Source organism: Primulina eburnea, chromosome 2 (genome assembly GCF_022965805.1).
Source record: "Primulina eburnea isolate SZY01 chromosome 2, ASM2296580v1, whole genome shotgun sequence".
Classification (NCBI taxonomy): Eukaryota; Viridiplantae; Streptophyta; class Magnoliopsida; order Lamiales; family Gesneriaceae; genus Primulina; species Primulina eburnea.
In genome coordinates this window covers 38,521,833-38,534,822 of record NC_133102.1, presented here as the reverse complement: position 1 = coordinate 38,534,822, position 12,990 = coordinate 38,521,833, and the positions used below count along the sequence as shown (strand labels likewise).

At 36.3% G+C, this 12,990-nt stretch overlaps 2 protein-coding genes across 2 annotated transcripts; both read left to right on the top strand.

Annotated features, from left to right (window-relative positions):
• Positions 1 to 659: 659 nt before the first annotated feature.
• LOC140823110 (GTP-binding protein BRASSINAZOLE INSENSITIVE PALE GREEN 2, chloroplastic) lies at positions 660 to 4,003 on the top strand. The gene is made up of 3 exons (XM_073184263.1): positions 660 to 2,063; positions 2,675 to 2,842; positions 3,376 to 4,003. Exons 1-3 carry the CDS (start codon positions 807 to 809, stop codon positions 3,763 to 3,765), a joined length of 1,815 nt encoding a protein of 604 aa, XP_073040364.1. The 5' UTR covers positions 660 to 806; the 3' UTR covers positions 3,766 to 4,003.
• Positions 4,004 to 4,274: 271 nt separating this feature from the next.
• LOC140823109 (metal tolerance protein 4-like) lies at positions 4,275 to 11,148 on the top strand. The gene is made up of 7 exons (XM_073184262.1): positions 4,275 to 4,716; positions 5,157 to 5,326; positions 5,408 to 5,606; positions 6,417 to 6,595; positions 6,673 to 6,823; positions 10,538 to 10,668; positions 10,792 to 11,148. The coding sequence occupies exons 1-7, from the start codon at positions 4,479 to 4,481 to the stop codon at positions 10,969 to 10,971; spliced, it is 1,248 nt and encodes a 415-aa protein (XP_073040363.1). The 5' UTR covers positions 4,275 to 4,478; the 3' UTR covers positions 10,972 to 11,148.
• The last annotated feature ends 1,842 nt before the right edge of the window (positions 11,149 to 12,990 follow it).

The following is a 12,990-nucleotide window of genomic DNA, read 5'->3' as shown; positions in this document are numbered from 1 at the left end:
TTAACGAGATAACACCCGACTCTAATGAAGTTTCAAGCAATCATCTTGCCAAATGAAATATTCAACGAAGTAAATGTTGTGTAGATAATCATATAAGGGAGAATTTTATGATATGATTTTCAATTTAGATGATTATGTAGATAGATTTTTTTTATTAAGATTGATATCTCAATCTTTCTTTGTACTCTATCATTGTATTTTATAAACAAGGATTCTCACTCATGAATAAAATAGTTTGTAGTTTATTATCGGAACTCGCATTTCTCTAGTCTCCTCATTTTTTTATTATTATTAAATTTATAACTCTATTAATAAAAGTTGCCTCATGTTTTCAGTTATCAATTTAAAAATTATAACAAAAAATTACAAATAAGTTCGACATAAATTGTTAATAATCTAAGTATTAACTTTACTCCTTTAATAATCATTTATATATATATATATATATATATAAATCAGAGTGAGTCTCATGTGAGACCGTCTCACGGATCATAATCTGTGAGACGGATCAACCCTAACCATATTCACAATAAAAAGTAATACTCTTAGCATAAAAAATGATACTTTTTCATGGGTAACCCAAATAAGAGATCCGTCTCATAAATAATACCCGTGAGAGCGTCTCACACAAGTTTTTGCCTAAAAATCAATAGGAGAAACACTCGATTGTGGTCAACTTTGCTCTAAAATTTTCCCTTTTGAAGCTGTCCAATTCAGGAGCCAATTGTACGCTTAAAACCTCCATAGCTGAGTTCATCCAGAAAAGCCTCCATAGCTGAGTCAAATCCAAGCAGAGATACGAGGAAATGATTGTGAGAAATGTGTTATTATTGAGGTTGAAAAAGCTCCTCACTCCTCTTTCTCTGGCTTCCGATGCTGTGTTTTATTCCCTTCACTCTTCGCCCGTTCAAAACCCTGCTAAAACCCTAATGCCAATTCCCTTCTTCAACCGACCCTTTTCTTCTCAACCTGAAAAAATTGAATCTTTTTCACTTCTACAGCAGACCAGGGATGGAAATTACGATGATGCGACTTCACAGACTTTTCCCATTTGCGTTGGCTGTGGTGTCCCCATGCAAGATTCTGACTGTAAGCGACCAGGGTTCTTTACCAAGCCATTAACCAAATGCTCTCATTACAAGAAATTCGCTAAAATGGATCCCATTTTTGATGAGTCTGAAATTTCAGATTCTCTCAAAAGGGGTGTTCTGAATGAGATTATAGATGTTGGGACATCTCAGGATTTGGCAACGAACGATCATGCTTTTTGTGAAAGCTCGAATCTTGGTAGCTTGGCTGAGAAACTTGCCACGGAGAAGCCCATTGTATGTTCTAGGTGCCATAGTTTGAGGTACTATGGAAAGGTGAGGGACCCAAGTGTGGAGAACTTGTTACCAGATTTTGATTTTGATCACACTGTTGGGAGGAGGTTGATGTCCGTTAGTGGGGCACGAACTGTGGTTTTGTTGGTGGTGGATGTCGCAGATTTTGACGGTTCATTCCCTAGGAAAGTAGCTAGTTTGATCTCCAGGATTAGCGATCAAAATGATCGGTCGTGGAAGGAAGGGAAACCAGGTAATGTACCTAGGTTAATATTAGTGGTGACGAAAATTGATCTTTTGCCCAGCTCCATTTCACCAACAAGGCTTGAGCATTGGGTTCGAACCCGATCAAGGGAAGATGGGGCCGGAAAGTTGAGTAGTGTGCATTTAATTAGTGCTGTGAAAGACTGGGGAGTGAGGAATTTGTTGGATGATGTGGTTAAATTGGTTGGGCCACGAGGCCATGTTTGGGCAGTGGGAGCGCAGAATGCTGGAAAGAGCACATTGATTAATGCAATAGGGAAAAGTGTTGGTGGCGAAGTGACTCATTTAACTGAGGCTCCTGTTCCGGGGACCACTTTGGGAATTGTGAGGGTGGAGGGAGTGCTTCCAGGAAAGGCCAAGTTGTTTGATACGCCCGGGCTTTTGAATCCTCATCAGATCTCAAGTAGGTTAAATGCTGAAGAACAGAAGCTAGTTCGTATTGAAAAGGAATTGAAGCCGAAAACGTATAGAATCAAGGTTAGAATCCCCTTTTGGTGAATTTTTAAGTGTGTTGATACTTTAGATTAATGCTTTGTGTTGATTGTTCTAATGTTTTCTTTTTAGGCATTGTGCGATAATTAGAAATATGGTAGACTGGTAGTGACTGATTCATTTTGCTCCTTCTTGCTATAAATTTCTTGTTTCTTAACCTTTTTGACCTCTCCTTTTAATTTGCTGGGTTTGGTTTGAGAAATTTGGCATCATAGCTTAATAGCTAAGGCATTTGGTAACTTAGTTCATGCTGCTCATATTAAGAGAGGTGTGATCGAAGTACTTTTATGGTTCTAGCCTCGAGGAGTATCAAGGTAGCATAAAACTTTCCGTGCTGTTTTGTTCGATGGCCTGAAGCTTCATTCTCACGTATTTCTGTTAGTCAAATGGCAAAATGTGTTTCAAATTACCTTAGTGTTTTGCTAAACTTGGACCGATGCTTATCAAATCTACAACAAACAACTTAAGTTGATTATCTTTTCCTAGTTGTATGAGGAATATTTGATGTCTCTGAGTTGAACCCTAGTTGGATACACAACTTTTCCTTGACGACTTTTGAAATAATTGTTTATGAGTATATTATGCAATGTTACCAGGCGGGGCATTCAATTCATATTGGTGGACTCATGAGGCTGGATGTTGAAGAATCATCAGTGGAATCCATATACATTACGGTGTGGGCTTCGCCCCTGCTCCCTTTGCATATGGGAAAGAGAGAGAATTCTTGCATGATGCTAGAGAATCATTTTGGCCACCAGTTGCAAGTATAGTGCCATTAATCTATAAGTTCTATTTCTTAATGTTCATCTGTTGGACCATGATATGCTTGAACACACACAATGAGTGCTCTTTGGTCTTCCCATTCTGGAGTGCATTCCATGAGAATTTTATTGTTTGACCGGCAACTTTGTCATAGTATTAAAAATTATAGCTTATTGTATGCAATAACAAAACGTTTAACCATACCGTATTCCATGCATTGCCTTTCAAATACTCTACACAATAGTGCCAACTTATAGTTCATAGCAATCAAACATGTGACATTAGCTCTAATAGCAATTGTAGAAACAACCACCTCCCATTATATTGAAGATTATGGCTTTTTGATGTTGGTGTAACTCAAATATTTGAAGTCCTATAGCTCTAGCATCATGTTTGATTTTTATCCCAAATTTATAATCACACTTGACAGTGGAGACAATTGTTGCCTCCAACTTTTTTTGTTTTTCGAGCTTTTATTTTGGGATATTACATGCATCAATCATTTAGTTTCTTTTAATATATATCCTTTTTTCAGCCTCCAATCGGGGAGGGGCGAATCGAGGAGCTTGGCAAGTGGGTGAAAAAGGAGTTTCATGTTTCTGGGGTATGGTGGGATTCAAGTTCAGTGGATATAGCTGCTGCTGGTCTTGGTTGGTTTGCCATCGGACTCAAGGGCGAGGCTCGGTTAGGTGTTTGGACATATGAAGGAATTGACGTAGTTGTTAGAAACTCGTTACTTCCTCAAAGATCCATCAATTTTGAAGTTGCGGGTTTTTCAGTTTCAGATATAGTCTCCAAAGCAGACAAAGCTTCGAGTAAGAAACGCCAAAAAGATAAGAAGACGAAACATAGAGACTTGAGTGTATCATCTCCGTTGGTTGTTGACACGGCTGCAAGTTCAAAGGACTCGTTAGATGAGTCGTGATCAGTCCCGTTTGGGCCACGTCGTGAGTCGATTTTTTAGACATGAACATGCTGCAGATTGTAGAACTTTCCTAAGAATCATGAATTTGGAAGAGCAGCCAGCCGTCCCAATTGAAGCTTCCTACCTTGGAGGAACAATATTGGAACAAAACACACACACATATACGCTGAAGAATTGTTATAACTACATCTACATGTTAACAGAAAAAAATCTGCAGGTTTAGAAAATTATCCTACTTAAATAATTATTTAAAAATCATATTAAAAAATATCTCTACCTTTTTTATACAAAAATTATTTAAACAGAAAACTGTTATTAACAAAACGGTTAATCTATATGCAAAATAAGTTGAAATTGTTTAGGTGGAAGTTTCATATATCACATAATATTCTTAAGCAAATATATAAAAATCGTCGTGAGATCGTCTCGTGCATCAATTTTGTGAGACTGATCTTCGATCTTGGTCAACAACGTGTGACTCGTCTTATAGATAATTTTTCTTCCGAAAATCTGTCGAGCTGCTGCAACATTCCAATAAAAAATTGAATAGCATTTTGCTTGCATAAGTTACGTGTGATTCATGAGTTACGGAAATTAAAGAAACATCCACGAATGAATGATTAGTTTAATCAGTTGATGTCCCAACCCATGCTTCATTTTTAAGTCAAATATATTATGATGAACTGTACCGTTGGTGTTTGGAAGAAATTAAGATGGAAGCCGAGTGCGGAAGCAGTGCCATCGATGGTAGCAGTGGCCCCAAATCGCCGTTACTGCAACGGTTTAAGCGTAGTTGGAGCGGCAGCCCCCGCCGAGGACTTTCCCGCCGGAACTCCGTGAACTCGCTCCGCAGTGAATTTCTCGCCAGGCTTCCGGACAAGGTTCGGCGGGCGGTTGATCCTGAATCTGCTTCACTCGTCGATTTCTCCAAAAGTCATGGCCTAACTAAAGGTATTTTCCGTTAGATTGTAACGAACTGCATACTAAATAGTGTATTTTCTGCTTAGCCGAATATTTCAGCATTGGCCTATCTTTTAATTTGAAAGGTTGACCGAGTTTAATTTCTGAATTTTCCCGTTTTCTATAAGGTTGCACTTTATGGATTTGAATTTCTTGATTTTCAAATCAGTTCATGTAACTTATGCGGTGGTCTTGTATAGTGAGCGTGAGTTTTTCGAGAGCATTTACCTGGTGGTTCTTCTTGTCGTCATGTTATGGATGATTTTGAGAGGAATTTCTAGCCTGGTCATGGAATATTTTTAATGATTGAGCTACTTCATTAGAGCTTGGCTCAGCACTTTTGGATGTTGGAAGGTGGAAAATAGCTGGATCATGTTTTTACCTTGATTACATTTCTTGTTTTATTCATCGATCATTTTTTTCGTCTCTAGGAGAACAAGACTATTATGAAAGACAATTTGCAACCTTAAAATCATTTGAAGAAGTTGATGCTTTGATGGTAACGGACAACATTGATGAAGAAAATTTGGATGAGCAAGCACAACAAGAGAGAGCCATGAGAATCTCGAATTATGCTAATATTTTACTTCTGGCATTTAAGGTATTGTATAGTTTTGAATCTTGCCTTAACTTTGATTTTCCAATTAAAGAAAATTAATCCTAAAAAGTTTACATGGTTTAGATCTATGCTACCATGAAGAGCGGATCACTAGCCATTGCTGCTTCAACCTTGGATTCTTTACTTGATCTTATGGCTGGAGGAATTCTTTGGTTCACCCACCTTTCAATGAAAAACATCAACATATACAAATATCCTATTGGAAAGTTGAGGGTGCAGCCAGTTGGCATCATTATATTTGCTGCTGTGATGGCGACTCTTGGTACATCCTCTTCCTCGATAACCATTTTTACCTTGAAAGATTTTCTGGTGCCCTTGAGTTTTTGTTCATTGCCATAAGTTAAATTTTATTTGGACGGAACTATTAAATGCCCTATATCCGTTGTATTAAGTTCTTAGGAGTTGTATATATGGAATTGGACAATCTTGTCTTGTCGAACTAACTTCTGGGGTAGAGTTAGACTCAATTCCATTATCTTGTCATGGTATCAGAGCTCAGACACACCGTTATGTTGGACTGCCTTTATGGGACACCCGCTAATGTCTTGTAACTTCACGCTCCAGTTGTTCATTTTTTAACGTAAAAAGGGTGTGTTAAATGTTTCACATCGTCTTGATTACCTTTTTGGGAATTGTATATATGAAACTGGACAATCTTCCCCTCTTGAGCTAGTTTTTTGGAACAAGAACACGTAGTTGTAGACTTCCATGAATTTAGTTGTAAAATCATTCCTGGCATTTCTTTTTAATCTTGCTTGAGGTGTCTACTGCCCTACAACTTTATGCATCTAGATTTCAAATTTGATGAGCTGTTGAAAAGGAAAGACAAGAAACTGGGATTCACATGGCTGAAAAAGTTTCAATGCTGGGATCTTGATTTAATACTGAAATTCCTTTGTGGTTCATTTTGTTGACATATTAATAACTTACAGCTATTATTTCATGTTGATTTCTGGGAAAAACCAGCCTCTGATGGAGTAGATGACCATTTACATTAAATGTAACGATCATGTGTTAAACAGTTGATTATGGCATGCAAAAGCTTCAAGAATTGGCATGCATTTCATTTCAGGTTTTCAGGTGTTGATCCAAGCAGTAGAACAACTGGTAGAAAATAAAACTACTGAAAAAATGAATGTCGATCAGCTAATATGGTTATACACAATAATGATCACAGCGGCTGTTGTAAAACTTGCTTTGTGGTTTTACTGCAGAAATTCTGGAAACAAAATTGTCCGTGCTTACGCAAAGGTATTTCTGCTTTTGTTTCCACAGCAAACATCATCATAGATGTCCTTGTTGCTAACATATGTTGCATTACTTGTTAGGATCATTATTTCGACATAGTGACAAATGTGGTGGGATTAGTTGCAGCTGTTCTTGGTGATGCATTCTTTTGGTGGATTGATCCAGTTGGTGCCATCATCCTTGCAGTTTATACAATCTTGAATTGGTCTCAAACTGTTCTAGAAAATGCAGGTACCTCCTCCTCCTCCTTGCACCAGGCATTTTTTTGAATTTGTGGTCTATCCATTGATTTAGGCAAAGTTCGTGATTGTAGAAATTAGTTTATAATATTTTTAAAATTTGAATCTAATGAAATTTAAAATTACTCTCTTGGGAGACTAGATATCATATTCCCACGAGACGTTCTTACCAATTTTAATGCACCACCTTATACTCTTTAAAAGCAAAGCTCTTGATTTGTTTTCTGCTCTATCCTGGATTTTGTAAAACTGCAGAATTTTTTTCGACTGGGTCTATTATCATGCATTGTTTTTTTCATTGAGTGCCCGTAAGCATTTGTAGCACTTCTTTATTCATTAGGACATGTCTTCGTGCTAAGTCTAGTCTGAGCTCCGTCGTTGTTGGACTTTCTTCTGTGTGACCTACATCAATGCTGCACGAAGTACAAGGCTTTACATTTTTCATTTTTTCTTTTTCTTTTTATTTTTTATTTTTTGTTTGCTTGCTTGTTTGTTTTTCTTTCTTTTATGGTAATGATGGTTTGGAAGGTTGTGTTAATTTTTAAAATATTTTTTTTCTGTTCTTGGGCATAGTTTTATGGGCTATCGGTGATTTACGTTATTTTTTTTGGTATTTTATGTGAATAAAGATAGAAAAAACTTCACTGAAATAAAGTGTGTGTCATTGTTAGCAATAAAAAGGTAACGCATTCAACTCATGTTTAATATGATATAGACTATAAAAGCTAGTGTGTCGAAGAAATTGAATAGATAATCAAAAGGCGAAAGGGAAATGGTTGAGAGAAGTGGATCATAACACAAATTCTTTCATGCCTTATTAAACCATCGAAAGAGCAGGTCACCTATTGATAAATTGGGAGCTGATGGATGGGTCAATAACGTCAGACAGTGAGCAGATTGAGTCGACAATAGTAGAGTTCAAAAAACTATACATCATCTCTGGGGATAAAGGTTGGGGCATAGAAGGGGTTGTTTGGTGTGTGCCCTATTGATGGTGAGTCTGCAGTAGAGTTGGAGAGACCTTTCTCAAATGATTAGATTAAAAGAGCAGTGTTTGAGAGCGATGGAGAAAAGGCTTCGGGCCCAGATGGTTTTACATTGGCATTTTATCCGGAGTGTTGCGAGTTAAAGGAAATCTGATGAAGATCTTTGATGATTCTTTGAGGGGGTGTTATAAATGATATTACCAGTGAGACATACATATGTCTGATACCGAAGAAACAAGATTCAGTTAAGGTAAAAGACTTTAGGTCTATCAGCTTGACAACCAGCTTGTATAAGATTATTGCTAAGATCTTAGCAAATAAATTGAAGAAAATTTTACCCATCGCAATAGCATAAACTTAAAGTGTTTTTTATCCAAGGGAGACAGATTCTTGATTGTTGTCTTATAGCTAATGAGGTTGTGGAGAAGTCGAGATGTAATAAAAAGAAGGGGTGGGTGTTTAAAGTCGACTTTGAGAAGGCTTATGATAATGTGGACCAGGGTTTTTTGGATTACGTTCTACTGAAAAAGGGGTTCGGAGAGAGATGTCGAAAGTGGATTCAGGGTTGTGTTTCGACTGTTTCATTTTCAATTTTTATTAATGGTAGGCCTAAAGGTAAAGTTAAGGGTGAGAAAGGCCTCAGGCAAGATGATCTGCTCTCGTCTTTCTTGTTTAATTTGATAGTAGATGTCCTGGGCAGATTGATTGGTAAGGTCAAGGCAAAGAACCTCATTTGGGTCTGCAAGTGAGTAGAGAGAGAGAGATAGAGATTTCATAACATTCATTTTGCGGATGAAACTCTTTTCTATGTCAACAATGAGAGGCATTTGCTGTTTTCAGTAGCACACTTGAAATCAGTTTGTCAAATGTCAGAATTAAAGATCAATATGGAAAAAAGTGTCATGTTAGGCGCTAATTGTGTAGTAAAAGAAGATGATGGGTTAACTCAAGAGATTGGTTGTGGGAGGGAAAGTTGGCTTTTTACATATATGGGTGGTTCCACTGGCGGAAACCCGGTGAAAATCTCGTCCTGGGAACATGTTTTATCTAAGATGTCTAAGAAGCTAGCAATTTGGAAGATAGCGTTTTTGACTGGGGAGAGATTAACTTTGATTTTTGCGGTGTTGAATGTGACGCCAATGTGCTTCATGTCTATTTTAAGGTCCCAAGGGTATAGCAGAGATTATGGAAAGGCCTACGAGGGATTTTGTATGGGATGGAGTTGATGGAGATTCACATTGTCATATGGTCGTGGGATCAAGTCTGTAAACTGAAAGAAATAGGGGGTTTGGATATTATAAACATTTGTATGAGAAATAGGGCTCATATGAGAAAATGGTGGTGGAGGTGCTCTGTTGAGGAGGAACCGTTATGGAATAAGGTTATTGTGAGCAAATACGGGTTAGACGATAATGGTTGGGATGCAGGTTTAGCAAGATATGGTATATTTAGAACCCTTGGAAGTAACTTATCTAGTTTTGACTAGTTTGTGAGGGCAGTGACTTGAGGGGGCAATGAGGTCAGGTTTTGGGAGGATAAGTGAGTCTTCTTTTAAAGATCTTTATCCTACCAACTTTATTTCTTTTATCATTGGTTCATAATAAGCTCATTTCTCATTTTATTCAGTGGGTGGATTCTTTCTCCTCTTCTTCTATATCTTGGGTCTTGCAATTGCGGAAGAATATGAGGGATGAGGAAGTGAATGAGTTGAGCTCTTTGCTAGGATATTGAGAGAGGGTCGGATTGGTTGAGTGGATTGATTATATCAGGGTTTGGGACGGAGATCCTTCAGGTATTCTCAGTCAAATCTTTTTATGAGTCTTTCTTTCTGATAAGTGGTTTCTATCTTTTCTTGTCATTTGGAAAGTTCTGATCCGACCAAAGGTTCAAATCTTCTTATGGACCGCTATGTCGGGTAAGTTGTTAATTTGTGAGATGATGCAAAAGAGATGGCCTTTGTGTGCTATGCGTCCGAATTGGTGCGTATTGTGCCAGAAAGAGGTGGAGAATCAGGATCATCTGCTTATTCATTGCTCTTTCACAATGTCTTTGATTTAGAGCTTTGAAGGAGATGGCTTTGGTTTGGGTAACTCCAAGATCTTCACACAAGCTATTTGCTGCAGATCTTGGACGCACTTGGCAGGAAGGGTAAAAAAATTTGGACGATATTAGTTCATTGTATTTGCTGGCCATATGATTGGAATGGAATAAATGGATTTTTGACAGCTTAGAAGAGTCGGTAAAAGAATGTTGAGAGCTCTTTGTTTCTGCACGAATCACTTGTCCTCTGTCTGTAATCATTTGGTTCTAATTAATGAATGTAATCTAGTTTCCTATCAAATATATATATATATATATATATATATATATATATATATATATATATATATATATATATATATATATATATATATATATATATATATATATATATATATATATATATATATATAGACTATAATATATTTTAGTATGGTTTTGTTGTGCTTTAGTTGGAGTGAATCGTAATTTACATTTTTTCACTTGTATCTAGTGATTATTTAACTCGAACTTGGGAGAGAGTGATAAAATATTGACCCCTTCGGCATTTGCATGCTGATATAGGCCTTGCGATGGAACCAAGTGAATTTAGTCCTATGTGTTTCAAAATTTTACAGGTATATAATTTTTTAGTAGTAACCTTCTTTCCCCAATCTAAGCTTGTTATTCTTTTGATTCAGTGTCACTAGTGGGAAAATCTTCTCCTCCCGAAGTACTGCAGAAATTGACATATCTTGCAATAACACACCCTGGGGTCAAGCGTGTTGACACAGTTCGTGCTTACACATTTGGTGTTTTGTATTTTGTTGAGGTCAGTTTTACAACCAAAATCTTTTGAAACTCGTTTTCTAAAATTGGATGATTTATCCCGTCATGAGTTAGGTGGTCCCTGTTGAATAATTTCATGCATAAAAACACATTCTTCTTGCACCAGGTTGATATTGAACTTCCAGAAGAGTTACCCTTAAAAGAAGCTCACATCATTGGGGAGTCTCTCCAGATAAAGATCGAAAAAATTCCCGAAGTGGAAAGGGCATTTGTTCATATTGATTATGAATGTGAACACAAGCCAGAGCACACCATCGTTGGCAAGCTTCCAAACAGTGACCCTTGAACTCAACCTTTTGTACTCAATAGTCTTGTGAAATGAAATACAAATTTATGTATGTGTGTATTTCATTATCCAGTTATATGAGCTGGATTATATGCAAGAATTACAAGTTCTTGTGATACATGAATAAGCTGAAATGTTGTTGTTTCGAAGATTCATATGCATAACATGATTTTTTTAAAAAAATCATGCAAGCTCGAGTTGTGCTCGTACTGCGCAGGTGTTTGTCATTGTGCCCTTTTCTAGAATGGTTGCTCATCATATAACTTCCAATATAGCAGTCAAAGTAAGATGTATGGGTGGATTCATCAAATTCCCATTGAAACAAGATCTTGCGCTAGGAATAACACTAATCACGTGTCATTCATTATCAGTATCTCGAAAACGTTTTGGTTGAAATATAGTATTTCAAATTAAGTTATGACTCGGTGAATGTTGTCACGCGAGTGGGCGATGTCATATGTAAGAAAGAATAAACTCGTAGAATCACAAAGATAAATAGAACTTTTATATGTTTCGGATAACCTTTGAATATGATCTCTTAATTAGACAAGGGTCAATTGAGGAAAAAATGTATTTTGATGGTAAAATGTTCATAACCATCCCTGATTTATTATTTTCGTTCTTCAAACTATCCCCCAGCTTTTCAGATTTTTTCGGTGTGGTCTTCTATTGAATTGTTGGTATGATGACTCATCATGTTTAAAGTATTTTATTAAAATACCACAGGTAATAGTTTTATTTATGAAATATTTAATTATGTGGAAGAAAGTAATTAAATATCTCAATTTTGAGTATTTAACTTCTTATTCTGAATCATGTAAATTTGCACGATCAGTTAAAACTATTTAATGTTGTTGGAAAAAAATAATTGTATGTGTTGGGAGAACGATCGAATCGTGGTGCTTGCATATTGTATGGTTTGAAATATTTGAGTTACACCATTATCACTATATGTTACTTTTAATAAAGCGCTAAACTCTCGGTCCTATGAATGCATTATAATGTAACAAAACAAAGATTGTCATGGGCAAGTGAACTTACCCAAAATGAAATAATTAAATCACACTGATTTATTTTTAAAAATGTTGCAAATGAATAAATTTTATATGGTGAATAGATTAATTTTTTTGGAGAAGAAGGTGTATTTTTTTACTCATTTTTCATAAAATAAGGGAGAACACAGACAATTTAACTACACTACCAATGAACTTATTATACGACTTAGGAATCTTTCTCAACCCTTGACGTCTTAACGATGAAAACGATCAGAAGATCTCCGTTCGACGAACACCCACTCGACTTTTGATATCGCTTGCCTTCCTTGAACTCCCTTCTATGTGTGGACTATTTTCTCTTAGGTACTCACCTTCATCTTCATCTGTATATAAATGAATCCACACACTCCGAATATATATGAACTAACTCGATTTACTGCACATAATGAATTTAGTGCATATATTCACTCGAAATGATTTCACTGAAAGTGCATCGGGCCACTTTCGACCACAAGTGGACACACGCAATAATCATAAAAAATGGATGGAAAAATCCTTTAAATAATCTATTACTATCATTTAAAAAATTACATTTATCACTCTTAATTTTTAGTTAATTATAACTTATCCAAAAATTCAAATAGGCCTCACAAAAGTTTACATTGAATTTAATATTATTATTTAGTTAAAGAAGCCCAAGTATCTCTCCCACGTGGTCACCTCTCACAAACAAACGTATATTTCCCAAAATCATTAACTAATCTATAGTTCAGATTTGAAATCCAAACCAAACAACCGCAGGTCTCTTCTCGACCGCAAGGTGAAGGTATTTACCAACAATGTTTTGATGTTTTTTCTTCCATATACCCGGTTTCGTGTGCCTTCCTACAATGAATTTTTTCATAATTTTTTTATTAACTCTCATAATTTTTTCTGATATTGTTATGAAAATAGCAATGTTAGAAATTTAACATATTTAATAACTAAATTCGATCTACATATACATAAACATCTCTTACTATTT